The sequence below is a fragment of the Hyaena hyaena genome, unplaced genomic scaffold (assembly GCF_003009895.1).
Source record: "Hyaena hyaena isolate Hyena2069 unplaced genomic scaffold, ASM300989v1 scaffold_0, whole genome shotgun sequence".
Classification (NCBI taxonomy): domain Eukaryota; kingdom Metazoa; phylum Chordata; class Mammalia; order Carnivora; family Hyaenidae; genus Hyaena; species Hyaena hyaena.
Genome location: NW_024080632.1, coordinates 3,912,681 through 3,940,651, shown reverse-complemented (window position 1 = coordinate 3,940,651; position 27,971 = coordinate 3,912,681). Strand labels below are relative to the sequence as shown.

The window sequence follows — 27,971 nt, the reverse complement described above, 5'->3', positions numbered from 1 at the left end:
TGTGCGGCTACTGGGAGCCGAGCCTCCGCCGCCAGCCGCCTCCCGGGCAGCAGCAGCAGCAGCAGCAGCAGCGGCGGCGGCGGCGGCAGCAGCTCCGGGCCCGGCAGCCGCGGCGGCGGCGGCGCCCCCCCCTCCCGGCCCCCCGTCCGGCCGCCCCGGCCTCGGCTCCCGCGGGGGACACCATGTACTGGCTGGCGGCGCAGGGAGGCCGGCGCCCGGCGGGGATGTAAGCGCGGCTCGGGGAGGGAGAGGCCGCGGTCGGCAGCCGGGCGGCCCGAGCCCCCGGCCCCGGCCCCGGCCGAGCGGGCGGGCGGGCGGGCGGGCGGCGCCAGGCCTGCCGCGAGCCCAGCGCGCGAGCCGGGCCGAGCGAGCGAGCGAGCGCCACGCCGGGCGGCGGGGAGGCAGGACGGGCACCATGGGCCGGAGCCCGCGTCCTCCCGGCGCCCCGGGCCCCGCCAGCACGCACCGGGAGCCCCCGGGAGCCCCTCGCTGCCGCCCCGAGCCGGTGGCCGAGCGGGCGGGCGCCTAATTCTCCCGGAAGGGTTATTCTCTCGCTCTATTCTTATTTTGGGGGGAGCCAGCGAGACAGCTCCTTTTGGGGCGCGCTGGTAAGGTGGGAGGGGGTGGGGGCTGAACGATTTGATTCTTTCGCGTGTGTGTAGAAGCGGCCGCCGCCGCCGCCGCCGCCGCGGCGGAGACGACAACAACTTGCTCGTTTTCAGGTTGGGTTAACGGCATGGAGAACAGTCACCCCCCCCACCACCACCACCAGCAGCCCCCGCCGCAGCCCGGCCCTTCGGGCGAGAGGAGGAACCACCATTGGAGAAGTTACAAGTTGATGATTGACCCGGCTCTGAAAAAGGGGCATCATAAACTGTACCGCTACGATGGGCAGCATTTCAGCCTGGCGGTGAGTAGCCGGCGCGCCTCCCCGCCGCCCCCACCCACCCCCAGCCGTGCCAGGGGCGGGGGGAAAGGGGTCCGGGCGGCCCAGGGCTCCCCCCTTCCGACCACCGGGCCAACTGTCAGCCGGGTCCCCAGTCCTGGAGTTTGACAAGTGCCTGGAGAAGGGGGTCTGCCCCTGCCCCTGGGGAGTGGGACCAGCCCTCCCATTCCGCCCCGCCCCCCCATTCCTCCCCACAGATGTCCAGCAACCGCCCGGTGGAAATTGTCGAAGATCCCCGGGTCGTTGGGATCTGGACCAAAAACAAGGAGCTGGAGCTGTCGGTGCCCAAATTCAAGGTAGGACCCCTCCCCCCGACCCCACAGACCCTCCCCGCCTCCCTACTCCCCGAGTTCGAAAATAACGCCAGTTCTGACCTAGCCCAGCCCGATTCTAGTTCCCGCCGTCCGTGGCCAGGGAAGTTTTGGCGGGGAGGGGGAGAAGGCAGGGAGAGGGGTGTCCCCTCTCAGCTACTGTAAACAGAATAACATCCAGTGAAACTGTAATCAAGGATCTGATACAGTGTCTTGCCCGCCCAGCTGGGGGGTCCTGGTCTCCACCTGGCTCCTGCTAGCCTTGGCGGCTTGGCCTGGGGACCCGCCTCCCTTCTCAACCTTGTGGCTTAAGGGGAGACAACTTCATAGACCAAGGGTTCGCCCCTGACCCGGCTGCAGGGAGAGGAGACCAGAATGGGGGGGTGGGGAAAGAGAAACTGTTTCTTTTTCCCCTTTCCTTTCGAACCCAGAGGACTTCCACGTTCCAAACGATTTAATCCTCCGCTTCCCGGGCCCGCCCGCGTGCATTTTTTTTTTCCAAAAAAAAAAAAAATTATTTTTTAACCTTCATTGTTTTCAACGGGCTCGCGAATGGGGAATGCTGTGTTTCCCTTCGTTTTCAATGTTCTCCAAACTCCCTTCCCCCTCCTCCCTGCCAGATCGATGAGTTCTACGTGGGCCCGGTGCCTCCGAAGCAGGTGACATTTGCCAAGCTGAATGATAACATCCGAGAAAACTTCCTGAGGGACATGTGCAAGAAGTATGGGGAGGTGGAGGAGGTGGAGATTTTGTACAACCCTAAGACCAAGAAGCACTTGGGCATTGCCAAGGTGGTCTTTGCCACGGTCAGGGGAGCCAAGGAGGCGGTTCAGCACCTGCATAGCACTTCGGTCATGGGCAATATCATCCACGTGGAGCTGGACACTAAAGGTGAGTGGAGACCCGCTTGGGACAGACTGCAGCAGGGGGGGCAGCTAGACCTGTCACTATGACACCTTTCTCTCCCAGAGCCCCTCTTGCAGTGTTAGGGACCCCCCACAATCTTTTTTTTTTTTTTTTTTGCCCCCTCCTGAGGATAGAGTCACATGAAGCTAAATGTGTTGTCTGTTGCTAGGAGACAGACTATAATTTACCAAATGTGCTGTCCTTGGCTATTGCATGTACCCCTAGGGACCACCCAGAGGCTTTCCCCACCACTGACACCCCTGCGGGCCCCTCTTGGAGCCCTGGTGGCCTGGGTTTAGGCAGTCCCCAGTGTTGCCGTCTGTGTTAGGGGGAGAGGCAGGGTTTGTTTATTTGTGGGGGCTGAGAGGGAGCCACTAGAATGCCTTTAAATACATAAAGAGTAGGTCCTTCAACTAAAAATTTGAGAATCCTCCAAGGATCCAGGGTCCCCTCTCACCCCCATGCTGCCCCTTCCCTCTGGAAGTGGGAACCAATCTGGGCTCAGAGTGTGGTTTCATTGATAATGTTCCGATAGAGCTGGGCGGGCTGCTCTGGGTGCTCAAGGGTTGACACTGTGCCTTCCCTCCTCTCTCTTAAAGAGACAGCAGCACCTTCCGTGCACCGGAATCCCGCTGTGTGCTCACTCTGAGCTCACTGCTGGCAGAGTGGGGCTGGAGAAGCCACCCTTCCTCCCTTATGTTCCTGGGAGGTTTTTCCTGGACTGGATGGAGGGACTTGCAAGACTCTAGGGCATCCCCCAAAGTTTGCCTGTGGCCTCTCTAGGGAAGTTCCCACCCATCTAAAAGAAGGTGCTGGGTGCCTCGAGGACCAACCTCCCCTGTGACTGGGCAGGCAGTGTTGGGTCCCGTGCTTCTTGGGGTCTCCTGGGAGACTCTGCCTGGGAGGGCTTGGTGGCCAGCTTCCAGGAGTTTTGTGAGCACAGTGTTTAGAGGCAAACAGGGCACACCAGACCCAAACAGGAAAATCTAAACCTTTCTGGTTCTTTCAATGGCAGATACACGTTGACTAGGTCTCTAAGACCTCACTGGGGGCTGTGGAGGGGTGCTGGGACTGGGTGGGCGCTGTTACCCCACAGACTCTTGCCAAGCCCGCATCTAGTTCTGAGTTTCCTCAGGGCACAAGCCCGGGTTCCTGTCCCAGCCACAACACCCCTCGCTCTCCCTCTAGTTCCTCTGTCTCTGTCGGGGGAGTACAGACCCTTCTGACCCCGCACATCCCTCCAGGGCTGCAGTCTCCTTTCTCCCGGAGAACGGAATGTGGAACCCTCTTCCCTATCACATGCCCGTTTAAGGAGCAGCCAGCTCTTCCCAAAATTTTATTTCTGAAAAAAGGAAAAAAAAAGAAAAGAAAAGTGGGAGGCCCTCAGAGACTGCCAACTAACTTTGTATTTCAAGAAAGAGACCAGCAAAGTGTAAAGTGTAGCTCAAGGAATGCGCCTCCTTTGCATATGTAAGCAGCTGCTTCAGAGGGCTCTATAAATATCAATAATCTGGGGCCCCCTGGTCCATAGAGGCCTCTCTCTGCTGAGGGCGGAGGGTTACCAGCCAGGACCTAGTGGGACAGAGCTGGGGAGCCCTGCAGCCTGGTCAGAGGAGGAGGCCGGTGGAGTTCACAGTAACGTGGTCCTCGAGTGTGTTTTACAAACTCTTTTGGTCACCTGGCCCCAGATAGTTAGCAGCAAACTGAACTGTCACCTCTGTCACTGGGTCTGTCCACCTGCCACAGGCTTGGGCTGTTAAGTGGGAAAACCTGACTCTCTTTTCAGGTGCCATGGCCCAAGTGACAGGAAGAGGCTCTGTGTTGGGGGTGGTGTTTCTGTTTTGGGGGGAGTCCCGTCCCCACAAAGGATTACATTCTGAATCTTAGGGTCAGAAAAGTCACACAGGTGAGCAGGTTGGTCGAACAGATCGGACTTCCCTGAGAGGCGCAGAGAGGTGGTTACCCAGTCAGGGTCACACACCTTCTCACAAGGGGCCCACGGGCCAGCCTGTGGGGTCTGCCCCATCCCGGAGTCGCCCTCAGCCCTCCCTCCCTTGCCCTTCCCACAGGGGAAACCCGCATGCGGTTCTACGAACTGTTGGTCACGGGCCGATACACACCCCAGACCCTCCCCGTGGGTGAGCTGGACGCGGTCTCTCCAATCGTGAACGAGACTCTGCAGGTGGGTCGGTCCCCTCCCCGCCCCTCCCCCCACACTCATCACCAGCTTCTGATGGGCCCCTCGCCCCCACTTCACCATCTCCAGTGTTGGACACCAGAGGCTCGGAGGAAAAGGAGCCTGGCCTCGTCCAGGCTGGGATTCCCGCAGACCTGCGTCGGGCTTTGTGCTGATGCTGAAACGTTGCCGTGTCCGATGTCCTGTGCACTGCTCTCGCCCTGCCCCCAGAAAGCAGACCTCAGTGGTCCCTCTTTCCAGAGCAAGACTGATGTGACTCCAGACCCAACCACTAGACCACCCCCACGTGGGGAGCTTCTCAGTCCAGCCCTTCCCTGGCATTACCTCAGCTACCCTCAGGAGGAGCTTTTGCAGAATGCAGCCTTCCCTGACTTGCTGGTCAGCTAGGTTATTCATTAGGCACTTTTACCACGTCACACTGTTTAAGTCCTAAAACACTGGGAGACCAGAGGGAACCCTTGGCTGCCCCCTCACTCCCCAAACTATAGTTCCCCCTGCTGGAAGACCCTTGATTTCTGACAGCCTGAGACCGGAAGGAAATCCCAGTTCAAACCAAGATGTCAGGATCTTCTCTATTCTCTGCTTTATGGATTAGAAAAAACCCTCCAGGTTTTTCGAGGATATCTTGCTCTCCTACGATTAGAGAAAAGTTAGGACCATCCGGAAACTGCTCTTCCATTTCCTATCCCCGCTTCCTTTCACCATGCTGCAGTTCTCGCGTGACCAGCTCCGCTCTGAGATCCCCAGAGTGAGGAGGGAAAGCAGCCCCCATCCACTGCTCCCCCTTCCAGCGACCTCACACACCTCCCTCCCCCTCCCCCTCCCCCTCTCTGTCTCCCTCTGTCTCTCTAGCTGTCAGATGCTCTGAAGCGCCTCAAGGATGGTAGCCTCTCTGCAGGCTGTGGCTCCGGCTCCTCCTCGGTCACCCCCAATAGCAGCGGGACACCCTTCTCCCAGGACACCGCGTACTCCAGCAGCCGCCTGGACACCCCTAACTCCTATGGACAGGGCACACCGCTCACGCCGCGCCTGGGCACCCCCTTCTCGCAGGACTCCAGCTACTCCAGTCGCCAGCCCACACCCTCCTACCTCTTCGGCCAGGACCCCACGGTGACCTTCAAGGCCCGGCGCCATGAAAGCAAGTTCACAGATGCCTACAACCGCCGCCACGAGCATCATTATGTCCACAACTCCTGTGCAGTCACCACAGTGTCCGGGGCCCCAGCTGCCTTCAGGGGCTCTGTGGACCTCCCGTTTGGGGCGGTCAGTAGCAGTGGGGGCAGCAGTGGCCCTCCGTTCAAGGCCCAACCACAGGATTCGGCCACGTTCGCCCACACTCCACCACCTGCCCAAGCAACCCCCACTCCTGGAGTCACGTTCAAGTCGGCTTTCTCTCCATACCAGACCCCTGTGCCCCCTTTCCCCCCACCCCCTGAGGAGCCCGCCACCACAACCACCTTCGGGGCCCGAGACAGTGGGGAATTCCGGAGAGCACCCGTGCCGCCTCCCCTGCCACCCACTGAGCCCCTGGCCAAGGAGAAGCCGGGCACACCGCCCGGCCCGCCGCCCCCCGAGGCCAACAGCATGGAGTTGGGTGGCCGGCCGACCTTCGGCTGGAGCCCTGAACCCTGTGACAGTCCAGGCACACCTACGCTGGAGTCCTCACCCGCGGGGCTGGAGAAGCCCCATGACAGCTTGGACTCGCGCATAGAGATGCTGCTGAAGGAACAGCGCACCAAGCTGCCCTTCCTTCGAGAGCAGGACTCGGATACGGAGCTGCAGATGGAGGGCAGTCCCATCTCCTCCTCCTCCTCCCAGCTCTCTCCACTGGCCCCCTTCAGCACCAACTCCCAGCCAGGCTTTCGAGGCCCCACCCCACCCTCCTCACGCCCCTCCAGCACCGGCCTGGAGGATATCAGCCCCACGCCACTGCCCGACTCAGATGAGGATGATGAGCTCGACCTGGGCTCGGGGCCCCGGCCCCCTCCGGAGCCAGGCCCCCCGGACCCTGCTGGTCTTCTGGGCCAGACAGCTGAGGTAGCCTTGGACCTGGCTGGAGACAGGACCCCAACCTCAGAGAAGATGGATGAGGTACCACCATGTCTGTCCACCTCTGTCTTGGATTGGTTTTGTCTATCTTGTGTCTCCCTTTCCTCCTTTGGAGCATTATCCCGTTAGGACAGTTAGCTAAAACACAGAAGCAAATAGGGTTAGGGCAGCTAAAATAACAGGGCAAATACAGAGAATAAAAAGAGAATGCAAAAAGCACCAGGGGGTGTGATTGAGCAGCTGCTTTGGCTCTGAGCAACCTAGTAGCCATAGAGAGAAGGGAAACATGATCTAGTTCTGTTGCTCTCCTGTTAGGTATGGGAAGTTAGGACTCTTCCTAGGGATCAGTTCTGGCTTGAACTTCTTTGGTAGGAGTTTACTGAGACCCCAGATAGTACGGACTACGGTGATGGTTCTGGATGCCCTTGTCTGTCGGGTGGCCTGGGGGTGATCAGGGCTGATCCTGACAGGCATATTTGGGGAGAGGGATTAGCCAGAGCATTCTGCTAGGCTAGGCCAGGTGGGAGCTCTGGAGCACTGTCTCCTAGAACCTGGTGCCCTCAGAAGAGGGGAAGCCATGGTGGGCAGAGAGGGCATTGACTTTTCCCTTAGCTCTCTCCCTCTGTCTCCAGGAGTGAAGGACTTGAGTGTTAGCCCAGGGGGAAGGCCACAGCCAGAAACAGGCAAAACTGACCATTCTCCACCCTCTCCTCACCCGTAGATCTTTATCTGGGGTCTTATTACCCAAGTCTCCAGCCTCTGGGTTGGGGTGGGGGCTGCTGTGTGCTACAACCCCTGGGAGGGAAGGATTAGGTCATCTTGGTTGGCTCTGCGCCTCCCCACTCCTGGTCCAGGAACCCTCCTGGTGCTCCTGAAGACCTGTGTTGGAGCCTGAGCGCCCAGCGGGCATGAGCAGCCAGGGGCTTAGAGTTCTGTGCCCCTGTGGGCGGCAGGAAGGAGGGTCCCCCCTTCCCAGGTCCTTTGATTAGGCAGGTTTGGCTGCCTCAGGGAGGAACAGAAAGGAACTTGGCCTGCCTAGGAGGGGACTGCAGGTGGCTGGGGCTTCAGCGGGCCTCCAGGCAGTTCTAGGGAAGTGGTTTCTGGTGCCAAGGGGTCTGGGCAGGAGGAGCTGACAGGTGTGCAGAGGTGGGGGGCTGGCAGCCGTGCCATCTTTTCTTCCCTTCCTCTCTGCTGCCTGAGCTTGGGGGCTGTTTACCTTGCTGACAGAATGGGCCGGGACTGGGAAGCTCAGAGCAGACGGAGGGAATGCGCCCTCCCGTCTTGTCACTGTAGGGAAGGGGAGACTGAGGCCGAAGAGAGATGGGGCCGGGATGCCCCAAGACCTTAGCCCTGGGAAGACCATGGTACAGATAACCTCCAGGCTGGCCCTCGGGAGCCCCCTGCTGGCAGCCTGCAGAGCCGCACCCGGGCTCCTCCAGACTGAACCTGGAGGGAGTCCCAGCTCAGGCTGAAAGACTCCGGAGACAGAGCAGGAGGCACCACTGAGGAAGATTCCCTTTCTTCACAGAGACTGGTGGTTAAAAGTTCAGGCTCCAGTCCATGAGCCTGGAGACCCAGCTCTGTCACTTACTGGTTATGTGACCTTGGGTAAGGCACTTTCCCTCTCTGAGTCTCAGTTTCATCGTCTGTGAAATGGGACGGTGAAAGTCCCTGCCTCGCACCGTCTTCGGCTTGAGTGAGGCGCCGCGAGGGGAGCTCCCGGCACCCGGTGCGGCCGGTGCTGAGCCCTGGGCACCCGGCGAGTTCCCGCCGGTTCTCCCCCCACCCCCAGGCGCCGGAGGGGCGGAGGGAGGGGCATGGCCGAGGGCTGGAGCGCAGGATCCCGGGTCTCCTCGTGATTGGCTGGCCGCGGAGCCGAGTTAACCCTCTGTGTGCTGCGCTTGCCTCGCTGGGCGCTGTCCGGGACTGATCTGCCAGGCGCTGTTCCTGAGTCTCAGGCTGAGCCTGCCAGTCGCTCCTGCAGCTTGTGCGTGCGGACCCTTAGAGGGAGTGTGTGTGGGTAGTGGGGGTCTAGCGAAATCCAGAGCTTCCTACTGCTGCTAAAAGTTTAGTGTTCGGCTTCTCCCCGCGGCCCCTGCCCCTCCCCCAATTTCCCTTTGAGGACTCCCCCACCTGAAGATCTGACCTCTGAACTTACAGCCTATACAAACCCCGCCCCTTCAGCCTTCAAGTGCACTCCCTCTCTGCCCCCCCCCCCCCCATCGTCTAGGGCAGGGCCTGAGCCACCTTCTCACCTCTTGGCCTGACACAAAAGCCTGGGAGTGACCCAACTCTCCTCTCCCCACCCCTGCTCTGCCTTCTCACTCTCCCTCTACCAGCTACCCCCCCAAAACCCCCTTCCAGTTCCAGGCCTGTGTTCCAACGTAAAGGGGCCCTTGCCCGTTTTGGAGCTGGGGTCATCCTGGCTGCCTGAGCGTCCGCCTGGTACAGTGTCCCTGGATTCCATCCGGCAGGCATCCCGAGCTGGAGCCCAGCCTTGTTTCTGACTCACTGTGCCTCCTGGGCCAGTGGCTTTGGGCCCTCTGTTTCCTTACTTATCAGAAGGGACTGGAGTAGAGCCCCACGTGCAAGGCTACAGTGCTGATGTGAAATGAGGTGTTGTGTCCCCACACCAAGTGTGTAGTCTCAAGACTAGATCAAGGAGTAACTAAGGAACTAAAAAGACACCTCTTATCTATGCAGGCTTAAAACTGCTCAAATGTCACCCTTGCCACCAAGGCCCTCTCTGCAGCAGCGAGGACAGCAGGCTGACTGCGCGTACCCAACTGGTTTGAGTCCTGGCTCCATCTCTTATTGGCTCTGTGGCCTTGGGCCAGTTACTAAAGCTTTCTGTGTTCCGATTTCCTTGGTTTAAAAAAAAAAAAAAAGTCTTTAGAAAGATGCTTAGCATATAGGAAGCGCTCTAGAAGTGTTAATTATTAGTATTATCTTCTCTGAGTTCAAATTGAAATAGAATCTCTCAAGCTGACAGAATCTCCTTCCCTGTTTACACCCTGTCCCCCACCCCAGCTCTCTTTTCCTCCGGGGTGGGCTGTTTATTTCTCCTCTCCATCCTGGTTCTCCTGTGTGTCTTTCTTCTAGAAGCTTAGCTCCACGAGAGCAAGAACTGTGTCTGTCTTGTGCACTGCTGTGTCCCCAGGATCTAGGACAGTGCCTGGCACACAGCAGGTGCTAAGCAAGTGTTTGTTGAATGGATGAATGAATGAATGAATGAATCCTCATAAACCATGAGACAGGTATTTTGACGCTCGTAATGCAAATGAGGAAACTGAGGCTTAGCCAAGTTAAGAGACTCACCAAAGCCACATGGCCCAGAAGGGAGGGGACTAGGATCTGAACTGCAGAATCCATGTTGCTCCTTACTTAGTCTTGTAAAAGGTCGCTCTAACTTTCTGGTGTTTGGAGGGGCTCTAGGAGCCACCCTGGGCTCCTGCTAGCCTCACCGCTGTCTCCCGGCTCTCCCCGCAGGGCCAGCAGTCCTCTGGTGAGGACATGGAAATCTCTGACGACGAGATGCCCTCAGCCCCCATCACCAGCGCCGACTGCCCCAAACCCATGGTGGTGACCCCTGGGGCGGCGGCAGCCCCGTCCGTGCTGGCTCCCACGCTGCCGCTGCCCCCGCCCCCCGGCTTCCCGCCGCTGCCCCCGCCCCCGCCGCCGCCCCCACCGCAGCCGGGCTTCCCCATGCCCCCGCCGCTGCCGCCGCCCCCGCCCCCGCCGCCCCCGGCCCACCCGGCCGTGACGGTGCCCCCGCCCCCCCTGCCAGCGCCCCCCCCGGGGGTCCCGCCCCCACCCATCCTGCCGCCGCTGCCACCCTTCCCTCCAGGGCTGTTTCCCGTGATGCAGGTGGACATGAGTCACGTGCTGGGTGGCCAGTGGGGTGGCATGCCCATGTCCTTCCAGATGCAAACGCAGATGCTGAGCCGTCTGATGACCGGCCAGGGCGCCTGCCCCTACCCGCCTTTCATGGCCGCCGCCGCCGCGGCCGCCTCCGCTGGGCTGCAGTTTGTCAACCTGCCCCCCTACCGGGGCCCGTTCTCCCTGAGCAGCGGCGGACCAGGCCGCGGGCAGCCCTGGCCACCGCTCCCCAAGTTTGACCCATCGGTGCCGCCACCAGGCTACGTGCCCCGCCAGGAGGACCCACACAAGGCCACTGTAGATGGCGTCCTGCTGGTGGTGCTCAAAGAGCTCAAGGCCATCATGAAGCGCGACCTGAACCGCAAGATGGTGGAGGTGGTGGCCTTCCGCGCCTTCGACGAATGGTGGGACAAGAAGGAGCGGATGGCCAAGGTGGGCAGGGGGCGCGGGTGGCCGGGGCAGCCGTCGGGCACCCCCTATTCTCCCGGGGCACACTGGTCCCCGTAACCCCCAGGTAGGAAAGCGAGTGTTATTTTGTAAAGCTCGTGTGTTGACGCAGACGTGTCCTTGCCACACGTAGCGTGCCCGGCGGGTGAGGGCCTGGAGTTCAGTGAGACAGAGATGGGCGCCGGGAACGCCTGGGGGGCGCGAAGCCCAGCCGGCTTTGCGGGAAGGAAGTGTCAGATCCTGTGTGGCTGTCACTGTTGAGGGAAGGCAGGCTGCTCAGGGAGGACCACCCAGTGGGCAGGTGGGGGTCTGCGGGCAGCGCTGTAACCACGGTGACCGTCCCCTCCTCTCGCACCCCAGGCCTCGCTGACCCCAGTGAAGTCAGGCGAGCACAAGGACGAGGACAGGCCAAAGCCCAAGGACCGCATCGCCTCGTGCCTGCTGGAGTCGTGGGGCAAGGGCGAGGGCCTGGGCTACGAGGGCCTCGGCCTGGGCATCGGGCTGCGTGGGGCCATCCGCCTACCTTCCTTCAAGGTCAAGAGGAAGGAGCCGCCAGACACAGCCTCCTCCGGCGACCAGAAGCGCCTGCGGCCCTCGGCCTCCGTGGACGAGGAGGATGAAGGTACGCGCGCCCCCGGGCGTGGCGCTGGGCTCTCCCGCGTCCCCCCAGCCCCGCTCGGACACCCCTCTCTCCCCTCAGAGTCAGAGCGGGAGCGGGACCGGGACACGGCGGACGCCCCTTGTGAGCTCGCCAAGCGGGACCCCAAGGGCGTCGGGGTGCGGCGCCGGCCAGCCCGGCCGCTGGAGCTGGACAGCGGCGGAGAGGAGGACGAGAAGGAGTCGCTGTCGGCGTCCTCGTCGTCGGCGTCCTCGTCCTCGGGCTCCTCCACGACCTCGCCCTCGTCCTCGGCCTCCGACAAGGAGGAGCGGGAAAGTGCTGAGGAGGAGGAGGAGGGGGAGGAGGAGGAGGAGGAGGAGGAGGAGGAGGAAGGCCCCAGGAGCCAGGTCTCCTCTTCCTCGACCTCATCCACGTCCGACAAGGTACCTTCGTGTTGGGGAGGCCTGGGGTGCAGGGCCAGGGGAGGGGCCTCCCGCTCAGCCTGGCCACCCCCCCCCCCCAGGATGACGACGACGAAGACAGCGATGACCAGGACGGGTCCGGGAACGAGGACGAGGACGTAGCCCTGTCGGAGGCGAGCGAGAAGGAAGAAGGGGACTCAGACGGAGGTGAGCCGCCTGGTCCCGCCCCGGGTCCCTGTGCGGAGCCGGAGCCTGAGCAGCTCTCGGCAGTGCTTCCTGGGCAAGGCTTCTTGTCCTCCAAATGTGAATGCACGGACACACGCACGGGACATACCGTACAATTCCGTGTGCGCAAGATGTGCGGGATAGGTCAGTCCACAGAGACAAGAAGCAGACTGGTGGTGGCTCAGGTCTGGGGATGGGAGGGTGGCGGGGTGGTAGCTGGCGGCCTGGGGTCTCTTCCTGAACTCCTGAGAGTGTTTGGAACCAGAGGTGGTTGTACAACACTGAATGTACGAAATACCGCTGAATTATTCACTTTAAAATGGCTAGCTTTCTTTTTTTTTTTTAACTTATTTCTGAGAGATAGAGAGAGACACACACACAGGTTGAGCAGGGGAGGGTCAGAGAGACACAGAATCAGAAACAGGCTCCAGGCTCTGAGCTGTCAGCACAGAGCCTGACACAGGGCTCAAACCCACAGACTGAGAGATCGTGACCTGAGCCAAAGTCGGACGCCCAACCGACTGAGCCCCCCAGGCACCCCTAAAATGGCTGTCTTTATGCTACATGGATCTCACCTCAGTTTTTTAAATGGTGACTAGTTAACACACGGGCACACACGCGCTCCCCCCCCAGATACCTGAGGGCCACATTCACTGGGCGCCATCAGTCTGAGATATTTGGGGAAGCATCTAGCGGAAGCAGAGCAGACACTGAAGGGCTCCTGCCTGTGTCCCTTGTGTCCCCTGCCCAGAGGAGACCGTGAGCATCGCCACGTCCAAGGCGGGAGCGGAGTCCTCCAGTGAGAGTTCTGAGTCTTCTGAGTTCGAATCAAGCTCTGAGTCCTCGTCATCATCCTCGGAGGATGAAGAGGAGCTGGTGGCAAGGGAGGAGGAGGACGAGGAGGAGGAGGAGGAGGAAGGCGAGGAGGAGGAGGAGGAGGAGGAGGAGACGGAGACGGAGACGGCAGCGGCAGATGAGACTGTGGCTCCTTCTGTTCCCGACGACGAGGGCTTTGAGGAGGATGTGGCCATGGAGGCGCCTGTGACCGAGCCCTCCGCCATGGAAGAGGAGGGGGACATCGAGGCTGAGGCCGAGGCCCCCGAGGAGCGGACCCCCGTGCCCGAAGAGGCCCCCTTGCCCGTGTGTGGCGAGGAGCTGGCAGGCTGCAAGGAGCCCCCGGAGGAGCCTGGCCTGAAGCAGGAAGGGGCCAGGTTGCGGTCTCCAGAGCCCCCTGCTGGAGAGACGGAGGCCCAGCTCCCGCCTTCCCCGGAGCCCACCCCAGGTAACACTGTAGCACGCCCCCCCCCCCCCGGAGGTGGGGACCGAGGCAGGATGTCCCTGCTGGCAGAATGAGCCCAGGCTCCTTTGGGCAAACCCCATAACCTTCACAAGCTCCAGGCTCCTCCTCTGTGGTATGGGGTCAGTGGAGCGTTTGTCGTCCCCCCCCACCCCCCCAACCCCATGAGGTTGTACTGGAGGAGAGTGAGACGACAGGATGTGCCAGCACGGAGCCTGGCTCCCAGCCAGAACTCCAGATAGCTCCCTAAGGGGTCTGCTCCTGCCACCGTTCCTCGGTGCCAATATTTCCCCCCACCTGCTCCTTGGACCATTAGTCCTATGAGGTGTTCCAGAAAGGTGTGGCGGGGGTAGGGGGCAGGTGTATATGGTCATTTCAGTGGCAGGCGGGTGAGGGAGGCTTAGGGTGCTGGGCCAGGTAAGAAGGGGCCACGGACACTACTGTGTTCTCTGCCACCTTTGTGGGGCCACACAAAGCATATTAAAGGGTGTAACACGCTGTCCAGTGGAACTTTCTGCAGTGATAGAAACGTCTGCTATCTGCCCTCTCTGGTATCCTAGCCATTAGACACAATGTTGCCAAGAGCACTTGAAATGTGGCAAGTGCCACTGTCGAGCTGAATTTGTAACGTTATTTAATTAATTTAAATTTACGTAGCCACGCGTGGTCAGTTGTCAGTTGGATCCTCCAGTACATCCTTCGGGAAAGAAACCTATCAAAGTGTTTGATTCTGTATTGTTTGGCTACAGAACATAGGTACTAATCATTAAGCCTGTGTTGTGTGCCTAGTACTGTTTTAGGCACTGACAATACAATAGTGGGCCAAGCAGACAAAAATATCTGCCTTCACGGAGCTTACATTCTAAGGCAGGGTGATAAATGACAGCAGATAAGCTGAGAAATATATGATATACGGAGATAAATGCTGGGAGAAAGGCACTGATAAGTCCTGCAGAAAAGGGACTTGTTGAATTTTATTCAATAGCAGAGCTCATTTTCTTGATCCATGGGACATTTCCTGTTCACAAGAATACCATTCTAAGGACATGATGTCAAGGGCTAGGAACCCTATCTCCTACATCTTTCACTTATCAAGCACCTGCTGTGTGCCAGACACTGGGCTGGGTACTAAGAACCCTTGAGTGGTTTAGTTGTAGGCGGATGGTCTTCATACTCAGAGAATGCCAGGGGGCCCAGAGGGCTATGAGGTTGGGTATCAACCATATAGTAGGGCAGCATAAATAGGGCACCAAGAAATGTTTGACTCTACTAATAATGGCCCACTTTCTGCCCACCTCTCTGCAGAAGATGACCTGGAAGTGGCGCCTGAGTCCCCTACGCTGCTCTCCTTACCCCTGCAGCCACCATTGCCACCCCCTCGACCACCCCGGCCGCCTAGCCCACCACCAGAGCCCGAGACCCCAGAGCCCCCACAGCCACCTGTCCCTCTGGAGCCGCCTCCTGAGGAGCAGCCCCCGCGTACTCCAGGCCTCTGCGGCAGCCTGGCCAAGTCACAGAGCACAGAGACAGTGCCCGCCACGCCAAGCGGGGAGCCCCCGCTGTCCGGGGGTAGCAGTGGCCTGTCACTGAGCTCCCCACAGGTGCCCGGCAGCCCCTTCTCCTACCCATCCCAGTCCCCCAGCTTGAGCAGCGGGGGCCTCCCGAGGACACCTGGCCGGGACTTCACTTTCACGCCCACCTTCCCTGAGCCTGGTGGGCCTCTGCTCCTGCCTGTCTGTCCCCTCCCAGCTGGCCGGCGCGATGAGCGGGCTGGCCCCCTGACCTCCCCGGTGCTCCTGGAGACGGGCCTGCCTCTCCCCCTGCCCTTGCCCTTGCCCCTGCCCTTGGCCTTGCCTGTCCCTGTCCTGCGGGCCCAGACGCGGGCCCCCACCCAGCTGCCGCCTCTGCTTCCCGCGCCCCTGGCCCCCTGCCCACCCCCCATCAAGAGGAAGCCGGGCAGGCCCCGGCGATCCCCGCCGGCCGTGCTCTCCTTGGATGGGCCCTTGGTGCGGCCGCCAGGGGGCGCCCCCCTCGGCAGGGACCTGCTGCTCCTGCCGGGCCAGCCACAGACCCCTGTCTTCCCCAGCACCCATGACCCCCGGGCCGTGACCCTGGACTTCCGGAACGCGGGGATCCCGGCCCCCCCACCACCCCTGCCCCCCCAGCCTCCTCCACCCCCACCTCCACCCCCCGTTGAGCCTACCAAGCTGCCCTTTAAGGAGCTGGAGAACCAGTGGCCCTCCGAGGCCATCCCTCCAGGCCCCCGCGGGCGCGAGGAGATCACCGCGGAGTTCATGGACCTGGCCAAGGGTCGGGGGCCCTGGCGCCGGCCGCCTAAAAAACGCCACGAGGACCTGGTGGCCTCAGCCTCGCCCGAGCTCTCACCACCGCAGCCCCTCTTCCGGCCCCGGTCGGAGTTTGAGGAGATGACCATCCTGTATGACATCTGGAACGGTGGCATCGACGAGGAGGACATCCGCTTCCTGTGTGTCACTTACGAGCGGCTGCTGCAGCAGGACAACGGCATGGACTGGCTCAATGACACACTCTGGGTCTACCATCCCTATATCCTAGCCGACGTGGTGGGGTCCTGGCCCCGCTCCCCGGGCCCCGCCTCCCACGATGCCCACAGAGGCGATAGCACAGCTCCCCCTCAGCAGGGTCCGTGTGGCACCCTCACTGGCGCTTCTGAAACACCTCTTCTGTGCCAGGCCCCTCTTCGCCCCTAGAGTCAGCAGGTCAGGGCCAGGCATAGCAGCGCGACCGTGCAGCCTCACAGCAGCAGGGGCTGGCCGAGGGCCCGCTCTTCCCAGCCCCACCGTCACCTAATTTAATCTTCCCAACGGGCCAGTGAGGTCGGAGCGATTACTCCCATTTTACTTATGTGGAAACCAAGACCCAGAGAGGTTAAGTGACCCGCCCAAAGTCATGCAGCTATCAAGTAGCAGAGCTGGGATTTGAACCCAGGCCAACCTGGCTCCAGAGTCCAGGCTCTTAACCACGATGCTCATCCCGACGGTCGTTGTTACCAGCACAGACAGCTGTCGGGGGGAAAGCTGCTGTTACCTCAGTTACACCAAACTCGTTTACTGAACACTTCCTCTGTTCCAGGAAGTCTGTAAGCACCTGAACATACATAGTCACTCAGAGAAATATTGTTATTGCCCCAGTGCACAGATGGGAAACTGCGGCAGAAAGTGGCTAAGAAACACACCCAGGACCACCCAGTTAGGTACCCCTGACAAAGTTCTGACCATCAGTGGGGGTGGTATAGGTGTGGGGGCAGAACCTCCTAGAAATTAGCCTGAGGGCAGAGAGGCCAGGCCCCGAGGGACTGTCTCTGGGAGGACTGGGAGGGGCTCTCCCAAGAATGTGCATGTGGCCCTTGACCCACACCCACCCACCAGCCTCTCTTCAGCTAAGAAAAAGAAACGGGACGATGGCATCCGTGAGCACGTGACGGGCTGTGCCCGCAGTGAGGGCTTCTACACCATCGACAAGAAGGACAAGCTCAGATACCTCAACAGCAGCCGTGCCAGCACCGACGAGCCCCCGACGGACACCCAGGTACTGTCCTCAGGCACCTAGACCCGCTGCGGCCTCCCTTCTGGAGGGGGCGGACTGGGCAGCATGAGGGGTTGTGGGGTCACAGGGGCCGGCACGGGGGGCATTAGGCCTTATCACCCGGCTACTCAGGTTGGAAAAGTGAGGCGAGGCTGGGAACAAGGATCCTCTGAGCTCTTCATCAGGGATGTGAACAGAGTGGAGTTGTGTTTCCAGAATTGTCATTCTTTCCTTTTTAAATTCAGCAAACGTCTCCTGAGTGCCTGCTGTGTTCCAGGCACTGTTCTGGGTCTGGCAGTGAACAAAATAAAACCCTTTTCCTCACAGAACTTCCATTTCAGCGGGGAGGTGGGAAATGTCAAGCGAACAAATAGAATTTCAGGTGAGGAAAACAAGTCAGAGGGGTCACAGAGGGGACAGTCGAGCCAGATCTGAACAAAGTAAATAAATGAGCCATGTGAATAAATGGGAGAGACCCCAGAGAAATAGAAAAAGGCTTCAATAAAAAGTTAAAACAGGAGGGGAGCCTGGATGGCTCAAGTCAGTAGAACATGCAGCTCTTGATCTCAGGGTTGTGAGTTCAAGTCCCATGTTAGGCATGGAGCCTACTTTATTAAAACAACAACAAACAAAGTTAGGGGCGCATGGGTGGCTCAGTCGGTTAAGCATCTACTTTAAGCATCATGAGGTCATGATCTCATGGTTCATGGGTTGAAGCCCCGCATCAGGCTCTGTGCTGACAGCTCAGAGCCTGGAGCCTGTTTCAGATTCTGGGTCTCCCTCTCTCTCAGCCCCTACCCCGCTCATGCTCTGTCTCTCTCTCTCTCTCTCTCTCTCTCTCTCAAAAATAAATGAACATTAAAAAGATTTTTTAAGTTAAAACAGGAGAGGCGGTAGGGTGCCTGCATGGCTTACATCTCAGCTCAGATCTTGATCTCAGGGTCATGAGTTCAAGCTTTGCGTTGGGCTCCATGCTGGGCATGAAGCCTACTTCAAAACAAAACAGGAGAGGGGCTCACTAAGTCTGGAAGTCATGCACAGAGTGGACAGCATGTGCAAAGGCCCTGAGGTGAGGGAGGATCTCAGTGGTGTGAGAAAGGAAAAGAAAGACTAGTTGAGACCAGAGACAGAACAGGTCATCAGGGCCCTGGAGACTGTGGTGATGAGGTAGAGTGTATTTGGTGTGTGACAGCGAGCCACATGAGAGTTTCCAGAGAGAGGGTGACGTGGCTCAGCCTATGATTTCCAAAGCTTACACTGGCTGCTGTGTGGAGAGTTGACTGCAAGGGTCCCCAGGGGAGATGGTGGCATAGCTGCTACCGTTGCCTGTCCGGCCATGCGGGTAGGTTAGACTCGGTTTGTCTTGAGAAAAAAGGGGATGTGTTTGAAAGAATATCAGGAATAGTAGAATATCAGGAAGCCAGAAGAACAGAACTGGGGGCCAGATTGGCTGGAGGGGACAAGGACCTGGCTGGGATGCAGCTGGCTTCGGCTTGGGGACCGAGGGGGCTGGTCCAAGCTCTGAGGTGGGAAGCTTGTGTTTCGGGGTTTGTGGAGCATCAAGGGAGTGAGGTCTGGGAGGCAGTTAGATGCACGGGTGCAGCAGAGACCTGGGGGAGGGAGACTCCAGTCATTGGGATGGAGATGTTCATGGAAGGTCACTGCGAGGAAGAGCTCGGGAGGGCGTGTGGGCAGGAGGGCAGGGCGCGAGGGTGGCCGAGGGGAGGAAGGGAGGCCAGGGTGTCAGGGAAGGAGCCATGATCTCGAAAGCCCAGGGAGGTCGGAGGGCCCGCAGTGAGAGCGGGGGGGGCTAGACACGTGCCGTCTTGTCTCCCACGTGTGGAGGGCTTTCCAAGTTTTCTTGGACGGGAAAGATGGCAGGTGTGAAGGGAAATTTGTGCTGTTCTCTTTGACTGGAACACGATGGGCACGTTCACACTCTGGCGGGAGGAACCGGGGAAGAGGAGAGGGGACAAGCAGGGGACAAGTAGGGACGGGGGACAGGCACAGCCAAGCCCGGAGCAAGGAGGCTGAGGAGGGGGCGACAGGGGCCCAGGGCTTAGGCTGGGATGTGGGATGGGGACCCGGTGCCACGGGGAGCGGGGCGGCCCCACCCCTCCTGACCGGTCCCCCGTCGCCCCCCGCAGGGCATGAGCATCCCGGCACAGCCGCACGCCTCCACTCGGGCCGGCTCGGAGCGGCGTTCCGAACAGCGCCGCCTCCTGTCCTCCTTCACGGGCAGCTGCGACAGTGACCTGCTCAAGTTCAACCAGCTCAAGGTGAGGCCCGGCCCCCCCAGGGTGGCCGGGTGGCAGTGGGCCCAAGGCCAGGCCTTTCACCTCTCAGCCCCTTCCCTCCCCCAGTTCCGGAAGAAGAAGCTCAAATTCTGCAAGAGCCACATTCACGACTGGGGCCTGTTCGCCATGGAGCCCATCGCGGCTGACGAGATGGTCATTGAGTACGTGGGCCAGAACATCCGCCAGGTAGGCAGCGCCCGGCGGGCCGGGCGGAGGGGTGGGGGCGGCCCGGGCCAGCCCCGACTGAGGCCTGTCCCCGCCAGGTGATCGCGGACATGCGGGAGAAGCGTTACGAGGACGAGGGCATCGGCAGCAGCTACATGTTCCGGGTGGACCACGACACCATCATCGACGCCACCAAGTGCGGCAACTTTGCGCGCTTCATCAACCACAGCTGCAACGTGAGTGCCTGTCCGGAGGCCGCTGCCACGCCTGCCGCTGTGCCCGAAGGACCCAGAAGCTTCTGGCACAGAATCGGCATGGCCTCTGTCCCAGGCTCTGGTCACCCCAGGGTGATGGAGGCTGGAGCAGGGGACTGGGGGGGGGGGACTTGTACACCAAGTATTTCTCCCCTGAGCTTCAGTGTTCTCTTCTGAGAAATGGGCATGAGGAGATTCAAGGTGCTTAAGTAGTGGTCTGCTCAGTTCACATTCACCCAGTTCCTCCTCTGTGCTGGGCTCTTTCTGTGCCCCTGTCGGTCGGGCTCAGCCCTCAGAGACCTTTCATCCCAGGGCAGTGCTGGCCAGCAGAGCTCTGTGTGGTGCGACAGCGTCCGTGCTGGCCACTGCTGTGGTGCTGGCTGCTCGTGGGGGTGAGCACTTACCATGTGCCCGTGCCACTGAGGATCTGTGGTTTTGTTCTTTTGTGTTTTCTTCTTACTTATTTTTTAATGTTTATTTATTTTTGAGAGAGAGAGAGACAGAGCACGAGCAGGGGAGGGGCAGAGGGAGAGGGACACCGAGAATCCAAAGCAGGAGGCTCCAGGCTCTGAGCTGTTAAGACCGAGCCCGACGTGGGGCCCAAACCTACGAACCGTGAGATCATGACCTGAGCCGAAGTCGGGCACTCAACCAACTGAGCCACCCAGGCGCCCCATGAGGAACTGGTTTTTTACTTTAATTTGGTTTAATTTAAACTTAAATAGTTTCACGTGGCTAGTGGTGACAGTGTGGACAGCGGTGGCCCGGGGGGCAGTGAGGGTTGACAACGAGGGAGTTCTCATGCTGAACAGGCACAGGGAGCTTCAAATGCGGCAGGCTGCTTCCGGAGCAGATATGCCCAACTCTTGTTTTCGAGTCATGACCTTGCTACTTAGCAAGTGACTGTAGGCTAGTTAGTTAACTTCTTAGTGCCTCGGTTTCCTGATCTGTAAAACAGGGATGGCAACAGCCCCTCCTTGTAGGCTTTTGGGAGAACCAGTGAGTTCCTTTTCTTTTTTTTTTTTTTTTTCCATTTTTTAAATGTTTGTTTATTTTTTAGAGAGAGAGCCGGAGCAAGGGAGGGAGGGCAGAGAGAGAAAGAGGGAGACACAGAATCTGAAACAGGCTCGAGGTTCTGTGCTGTCAGCACAGAGCCCAATGCAGGGCTTAAACTCACAAGCTGAGATCATGACCTGAGCAGAAGTAGGACGCTTGACCGACTGAGCCACTGAGGCGCCCCACTGAGTTCTCCTGGACACAGCAGACACACAGCTAGCTCTCACGACTGTGACTGGAGCATCGCCAGGGCCAGCAGGGACTTCCTCTTGCCTCCCTGTGGCGCCTGAGGGTTAGGGGGGATTCACCCGGGTGGTAGTGAGTAGGGCAAGCACTCTGTTCAATGAGGCCCTAAGGGACAGCGAAGGGACGTAAGATTGGGGGAGGGGCTGGGAGGCCGGGGAAGGGGCCGGGGCTGGCAGGCTTGGGGTGGCCTGATCACCCAGCCTCGCAGGCCGAGCTGAGAAGTTTCTCTGAAAGCCGGCCGGGCCGCTGTCAGGTTCCGTGCCATGAGACAACAGGGTCTGCTCTTCCTTTGGGGGACGATGTCCCTGGCTGCTGGGTCAGGAGTAGATTTTCTCGGAGGACAGCGAGGTAGTGGGAGCCGCCCAGGTCCAGCCGCGTGATGGTAGGAACCTGCCTGGGGCCGCCGCAGCGGGGGTGCCGAGCGGCAGACAGTACCAGTAGGTAGGTCCTCTGGAGGCGGGACCCTCCGGGCCCAGCAGCGGGCCAGAGCCGGCATCCGCGGAAGAAGAAGGTGCGCGAGGCAGCTGCTTGGGGGCCCCGGGCGCACGGCGCAGCCGGCTCGCTAGGGCTTAGGTTTGAGCTTACCGAGTCACAGATGTCCCCAGGAGCTGCCAAAGGCAGATCTCAAGCAGACACTTGGATTTCTGGGTGTGGAGCAGGGTCCAGCAAACCTTTTCTTTAAACAGGGTGATAGTAAATATTTTTGGCTTTGTGGCCCAGACAATCTCTTAGCAACTACTTAACTGCCGTTGTAACAAAAGGAGCCTGTAGACAGTATGTGAGTGAGTGGGGTGTGGCTCTGTGCCAGGAAAACTCACAGAAATAGGCAGCTGGGGGCTGGAGTTGCCTGACCCCCTCCCTGGAGCTCAGAAGTGAGGCCAGGGCTAGAAATACAAACTTGGGAGTCGCCCGTAGTGTCAATGGAAACCGAAGTCCTGGAGAATATTTATTACTATCACCATTATCATCCTTCTTGTTTATTATCAGAGGCAAGGGGTCCCTGTCACCCAGACAGGGGAGCCGGGGGCCTAGAGTAGGTGGCCGGTGGGAATGGGGGTCAAGAGGCAGGTTAGTCAGGCTTCAAGCATGGAGCTCGGTCTGGTTCAGGGGGCCTGGGTGGGGTGCCCAGTGGGTCATCGGCTCACCCTCCCTGCACGCCTCGCCCACAGCCCAACTGCTATGCCAAGGTGATCACGGTGGAGTCGCAGAAGAAGATCGTCATCTACTCGAAGCAGCACATCAACGTCAACGAGGAGATCACCTATGACTACAAGTTCCCCATCGAGGACGTCAAGATCCCCTGCCTGTGCGGCTCCGAGAACTGCCGGGGGACCCTCAACTAGGCCCTGCACCGGCGCCCGGCAGAAGGCTGCCCGTGCAGCCCGCGGGCCCGGGGCCCAGCCCCACCGCCCACCCCCATTTCAGGTGCTGTCCCCTACCCAGCGGCCATGTCAGGGCCTGGCGCCCCCAACACTACCCCCACGACCCAGCGCAGCTCCAGCTCCTCAGTGGGAAAGGGCTTCTCCGTGTCTCAGCCCATGTCTCTTTGGTTTTTCTAAAATGCTCCCTTCAGGATTTTTGTTCGACTCCCGCGTAAACTTCTCTCTGTCCGTGTCTCTCACTCCGTCTCTGTCTGTCCTTTTCTTTCCCCGTCAGCCTCTATCCACGAATGCTGCTATGTTGTTTTGTCTTCTCTTTACTCTCTTCCTCGTCATAAGAAAAGACATTTTAACCGTTGAAATGTGAAGGCGGAATCAGAGAGCGGGGACCCCCGGCGGGGGCCGCAGAGGCCTCGGTGTGGTGGCGTGTCGGTCCGCGTCCCGGAACCCCCGGGCCAGGGCGCTGGGCCAGGTGCTGCAGAGAGGCGGGGGGTCAGCCCCAGGCTGTGACCTCAGAACACTACGCAAAGCCCCCTCTCTGCTGGCGGCGACTCAGTGAGGAGAAGACCCCCCTTCTGTTCCTTCCCCAGCAGCCTGGGGGCGCCATTTCCCCTAGCAGAGCCTGGCGGAGCCCAGCTGGTCCCAGGCAGGAATTTCCCCTCCGGGCTCTCCCTGCCACCTCACACCCTGCCACCCCCAAAATCTTGGGTTCAATGTTTACTTTCTCATTCGAATGCCAGCAATGAGGGAGCCTCCCAGAGGCCCCAGCGTGGGTGTGGGGGCGCTGGGAAGGGTCCCGTCTACTCTCTCCTGCCCTCACCTTCCCCTGGGCGGCAGGAGGGCCTCCCAGGGCAGGCGGGTCCCCCAGTCCCGCCACTACGGGTCTCCGACCAGATGCGTGTGGCATTTTTTTGTTGGTTTTGTTGATAAGCTTCACCCGCTCGCCCCTAGCCCACACCCCAACTCACGCTGCCAGCAGCCCCCTCATCCCAAGGAGGCAAGAGCATATTTATTTTCAGAGTGAGATGATTCTCCCAGAGAAAGGAAAATCTTGGAGAAGATTTTTAAAGCTCAGATGGAAGTCTGACTGGTTTTGTTTGTTTGTTTGTTTGTTTTTTAACCCCTTCTACCCGCTTCCCCATCATCCTCTTCAGGGTTTATTTCCATAGATTTTTTTTTTCCTCGTGCGTGTATAAAATCAAAACGAAGGGAAGAAATAGGTTTTTGAAGTTCAGAACCAACTTCTGTATATAGGCTGCCATCAAGGACTTTTTCTCGGGAACATTGTTTCTTGTAGAAACATGTGGGAAGACTTTTTTGCGCTCACACACACACACACACACACACACACACACACACACAAGCAAGTCCCTCGCACCCCAGAAAGCAGAGCAGGCATGTAAATAATTTCTGGAAAGTGACTGTTGTGACCAGGAGTCCTCACCACGACGGGAGAGCGCCCAGCGGGGCCGCCCCCACCCTGCGGTCGCAGGCCCGGATGCAGGCCCGGAGCCTCTGGTATCTCAGCTTGTGTCAAGCTTGTTATCATGTAAATTCTGTACAAAGAATTGTTATTTTTCTCTCTCTCTCTTTTTTTTTTTTTTTTTGTCGTTGGTGGTTTTGTTGTGTTTTGTTTTTTGTGGGGTTTTTTTTTGTTGTTGTTTTGTTTTTAGTTTCTTTACCCCATGCCCTCTCTGTTTGAGATTGTGCCCGCCAGTTTCAAGGTTTCAAGGTCGATGAAATCGGGGGCATTAAGACACAGAGGAGGGACCTGGGCACAGCGGCGACCTTCTCTTCCGTTTGCGGTTTTCTGCCTAATTGTGCAACTGAGGAAATATTTATTTTTCACATGAGGAAATGTGTAGTTTGTAGAGATGGTTGATTTAAGTTACTTGCGCGGCCCCTGAGGGGCTGCCTTCATTCTCCCCCTTCTTCCCATAGAAGAAGTGGCGGCGAGGGGGTGGGGGGGGGAAACCTGAGGAAACCAGGCTTGGGGGCCAGCCTCACCCCTCACCCTGGCCTCACCTTGCCCAATGGGCCAGGGGCTGTACCCTTCCTGTCTCCGGGGAACCCCTACCCCACCCCCAAAATGGTTGGCCATATCCAGAATCGTGGCTCATTTTTCTTTCAATGTCTTCATTTTCACTGAACAAATCTTTGCTTTTGAAAAGTTGGGGGTTCCTACTTTTTTTTTTTTTTTTTTCCTCATCCCTCCCTCCCTGCCTCTCTCCTCCTGCAAAGAAGAGAACCCATAAGTTTTAGGGATGTTTGTGCATATAGACTCTGTCATCCGTATGTAACTTGTTTTGAAGAGAAGTGTTTCCGTTGTGGGTGTGTCTTGCTGTAAATATTTGTTCATATTTTTGTGAATTCAATACTATGTACCATTGTATTATAGTAACTTTTATAAAGCAAACCATAAATATACTGACTTTTCTTACAGATACGCCGTCTCTCTTGCTCTCCTCTCTCCCTCTCCTCCTCCTCCTTTCTTTCTGATTAGGTATACCCTGCTCACATGGAGGGTGGGCTAGGCTCACGAGGTACAAGGAGCTAGGTGTGGTGTGGTCCACTCAGACCAGTGGTTCGTAAACTCTGAGCCTGTTAGGTGGATTCTGTGAACTGGGCCAAGTTATAGTCAGACCAGACCTTTTAATGTTTTGTTTTTAAGATTATTTATTTATTTGGAGAGAGAAAATGTGAGCCGGGGAGGAGCAGAGAGAGGGAGAGAGAGAATCCCAAGTAGGCTCTGCACTGTCAGCACAGAGCCCAACGCAGGGCTTGAACTCACGAACCTTGGGATCATGACCTACTTGAGCCAAAATCAAGTCGATGCTTAACCAACCGAGCCACCCAGGCGGCCCAAGTTGTTTTTTTGTTGTTTTTTGTTTTTGTTTTTCTGCCTTCAAGTTACGTTTCTAGAACTTTAAGAATATTAGGTATCTAACAGTGCTAAAAGTTTGCAATTCAGAAAGAAGCTCAAACACTCTATTGCTATCACTAGAAGAAATTGGAAAAGTGGTAGGTATCTCAAAAATGTTTAATGCTCCTTTTAAGGGGATAGCCCTCTAGTTTGCATTTGAGGGAAAGGAACTGATAAAAGTCACAAGTTGAAAAGCATTAAGTATAAGCCAGTGTTTGTGGTATTCCAGATCTTCTGTGCCCCGTAGGTTTCGACCCTGCCTGATCCAGTGGTGGGGTAGCCCAGGGGCCCATGGAGAATTTGTTAGATGACTTCCACTTACCCCTGAGAAGGATGGACACAAAACCTCATTAGTAAATGACATGACTGAAAAAATGCCATTCTTCACTTCTTACTAGAGAAATGCAAACTATACCATAAAATGGCCCTCGTTGGTGAGCATGGGGCGGCGGGGGAGGGGGGGAGGGGGGGGTCGCTCATGCACCATTAGTGTAAGCTTAAATTGATGCAACCTTTAGGAGGAAAAGTCAGATATTAACAACCAGCTTAAAAATGCACATAAACTTGGCACAAATGTTCCACTGTCTGGAATCAAGCCTTGACAGCCACAAGCAGGCAACACTGTGTACAAGGATGTTCCTCACAGCCTCACTTGTGAGCAAAAGAAATGAAGGCAGGTGAGATGTCCTTGGTGGTAGGCTGGCTTCGGAATTGTACATCCGGACAGGTGAACACCACTGAAGGTGGATTCGGGGCGATGGGAAACGCTGAGGGTGGAACTGAGCCAGAAAGAAAAAGAGCAGCTGCTGGCCATTCTTCTGTTCCTTCTGCTGGGCTCATTGAGCAGCTACTGTGTGTCAGTTCTCTGAGCGCTGGGGATCTAGGAGTGAAGAAAACACACTCCCTGTCTTTATGTCAGTGATCCAGGCAAACATGAATAAATGCTGCTGGGGTGCCTGGCTGGCTCAGTCACTTAGGCATCTGACTCTTGGTTTTGGCTCAGGTCATGATCTCACAGTTTGTGAGTTTGAGTCCCGTGTCAGGTTCTGTGCCAAGAGTGCAAAGCCTGGTAAGGTTCTCTCTCCCTCTCTCTCTGCCCCTCCTCCACTCATTCTCTCTCTCTCTCTGCCCCTCCTCCACTCATTCTCTCTCTCTCTCTCTCAAATTAAATAAGTTAAAAAAAAAAAAAGAATGCTATGATAAAGGAGAAAAATAGCTACAAGAAGGAGATATCAGTTGGGTGTGTGAAATTTTAAATACAGTGGACAGGGAATCTGCTTAGCCCACATGTGAACAAAACTCAAAGGAGACCAGGGTGTCAGCCCTGTGGACACCTGGAGAGAGGGTATTCCAGGCAGAAGGAACCGTGAGTGCAAAGGTCCTGAGGCTAATGCCACCTAGTGCGTTTGGGAATCAGCAGGTCTGTGTAGCTTCAGCTGAAAGAAGGGAGGGGGAGTAAAGGAAACAAGGTCTGAGAAGTACCCACTTGGGGAGAGGGGGAGACAAATGCTTAGGGGCTCGCAAAGCAGCCTGGGGACAACCCAGGGCATGTAGCTCATGGCACAGAATGGAATCACACATCCAAATCTGAATCTCCTTCATCTCCCCTCTTACACCTGCTTCTCTTGCCATGATTTCCACGGCTGCGGCTTGCTGCCTAAACTCAAACCGGAAAAACCCTGGACTTCCTTTCCCTCCACTACCAAGTTAGACAGCTCTCCTCCCTTATTCTTCAAATCCATCGACCTCTCCCTGTGCCCCTTAGACAAGTCCTGTCTTCTCTGGTCCTACTGTGGGGACCAAAAAGGGGGCCCCAACTTGAGCCATCTGCATGCAGAACAGGGTGGAGGGGGGCAGGGGGGTGCCGGGTAGACTCGGGCAAGACCCCTCACTCAGGCCCCTCTCTCAAAATAACAAGAGAAAACACAGAGAACTGGCACCGAGCCAGGCACTGTTTTAAAATCTGATGCTGATCCCCCCCCCCCCCCCCCCCCCGTTGAAGAGATAAGAACTGAGGCACTGAGAGGTCAAGTAGTTTGCCCAAGGTCACATAGCTAACAAGTAGCTGATCTGGGGTGTGAACCTAAGCAAACCTGCTTCCTAGTCTGTGTCCATGTCCCGTCTAAGGAGGCACCCCCACTTGGCACCAGCTGATTGCTGCTGCAGAGGAAGGCAAGCCCAGAACTGCCCAGTTCTTCCAAGAACCAGAATCCTAGAATTTATATGTGAAATACCCCAACTTTCTGAAACGATTCAAATTTGTTTAAAACTATACAGATGGGGGCACCTGGGTGATTCAGTCAGTTAAGCCTCTGATTAATTTCAGGTCAGGTCATGATCCCAGGGTCCTGGGATCTAGCCCTACATCAGGGCTGTTTAAGATTCTCTAAACTTAAATGGGATCTAGCCCTACATCAGCCTGTTTAAGATTCCCATTCTCTCTCTCTCCCTCTGCCCCTCTCCCCACTCGAGTGCACTCTCTCTCTAAAAATTAAACAAAATGTAAAACTATACAGACAAAATAAAATACACCCGTGAGCCAGATTTGGCCCATGAACCACCAGTTTGCAAACTTCTGAGATACAGAAATTCTCTGCTTTGCATAAGCCACTGGAAAATAGAAGGAAGGTATTTTTTAACTAGCAGCATGGGCCTGGGGCTGCCATTGTTTCTCTGGCTTCTCACTGCTGCTCTTTTCATTTCTGAAGTTCATGATCCTAGAAGCCCTGACTTCTATAATCTTCCTTTCTCTGGTTTAATTTTTCTCTCCTCTCTCTTTTTTGGTTTTTATTTTTTGGGAGAGCGCAAGC

General features: G+C 57.6%; 1 protein-coding gene across 1 annotated transcript; it reads left to right on the top strand.

The window, feature by feature from the left end:
* The first annotated feature begins 3 nt into the window (after positions 1–3).
* Positions 4–24,661, top strand: SETD1B (SET domain containing 1B, histone lysine methyltransferase). The gene is made up of 17 exons (XM_039249836.1): positions 4–226; positions 723–910; positions 1,144–1,242; positions 1,878–2,148; positions 4,233–4,345; positions 5,213–6,451; positions 9,899–10,720; positions 11,096–11,357; positions 11,436–11,776; positions 11,857–11,962; positions 12,732–13,262; positions 14,583–15,842; positions 16,678–16,844; positions 18,989–19,120; positions 19,205–19,324; positions 19,402–19,539; positions 22,029–24,661. The coding sequence occupies exons 2-17, from the start codon at positions 737–739 to the stop codon at positions 22,200–22,202; spliced, it is 5,949 nt and encodes a 1,982-aa protein (XP_039105767.1). The 5' UTR covers positions 4–226; positions 723–736; the 3' UTR covers positions 22,203–24,661.
* The last annotated feature ends 3,310 nt before the right edge of the window (positions 24,662–27,971 follow it).

Coding starts and splice junctions, on each gene's coding strand:
- SETD1B (XM_039249836.1), top strand. CDS start 737: ATGGAGAACAGTCACCCCCCCCACCACCACCACCAGCAGCCCCCGCCG. Junction 1,243..1,877: donor TGTCGGTGCCCAAATTCAAG/GTAGGACCCCTC, acceptor CCTCCCTGCCAG/ATCGATGAGTTCTACGTGGG. Junction 19,121..19,204: donor TCAAGTTCAACCAGCTCAAG/GTGAGGCCCGGC, acceptor TCCCTCCCCCAG/TTCCGGAAGAAGAAGCTCAA.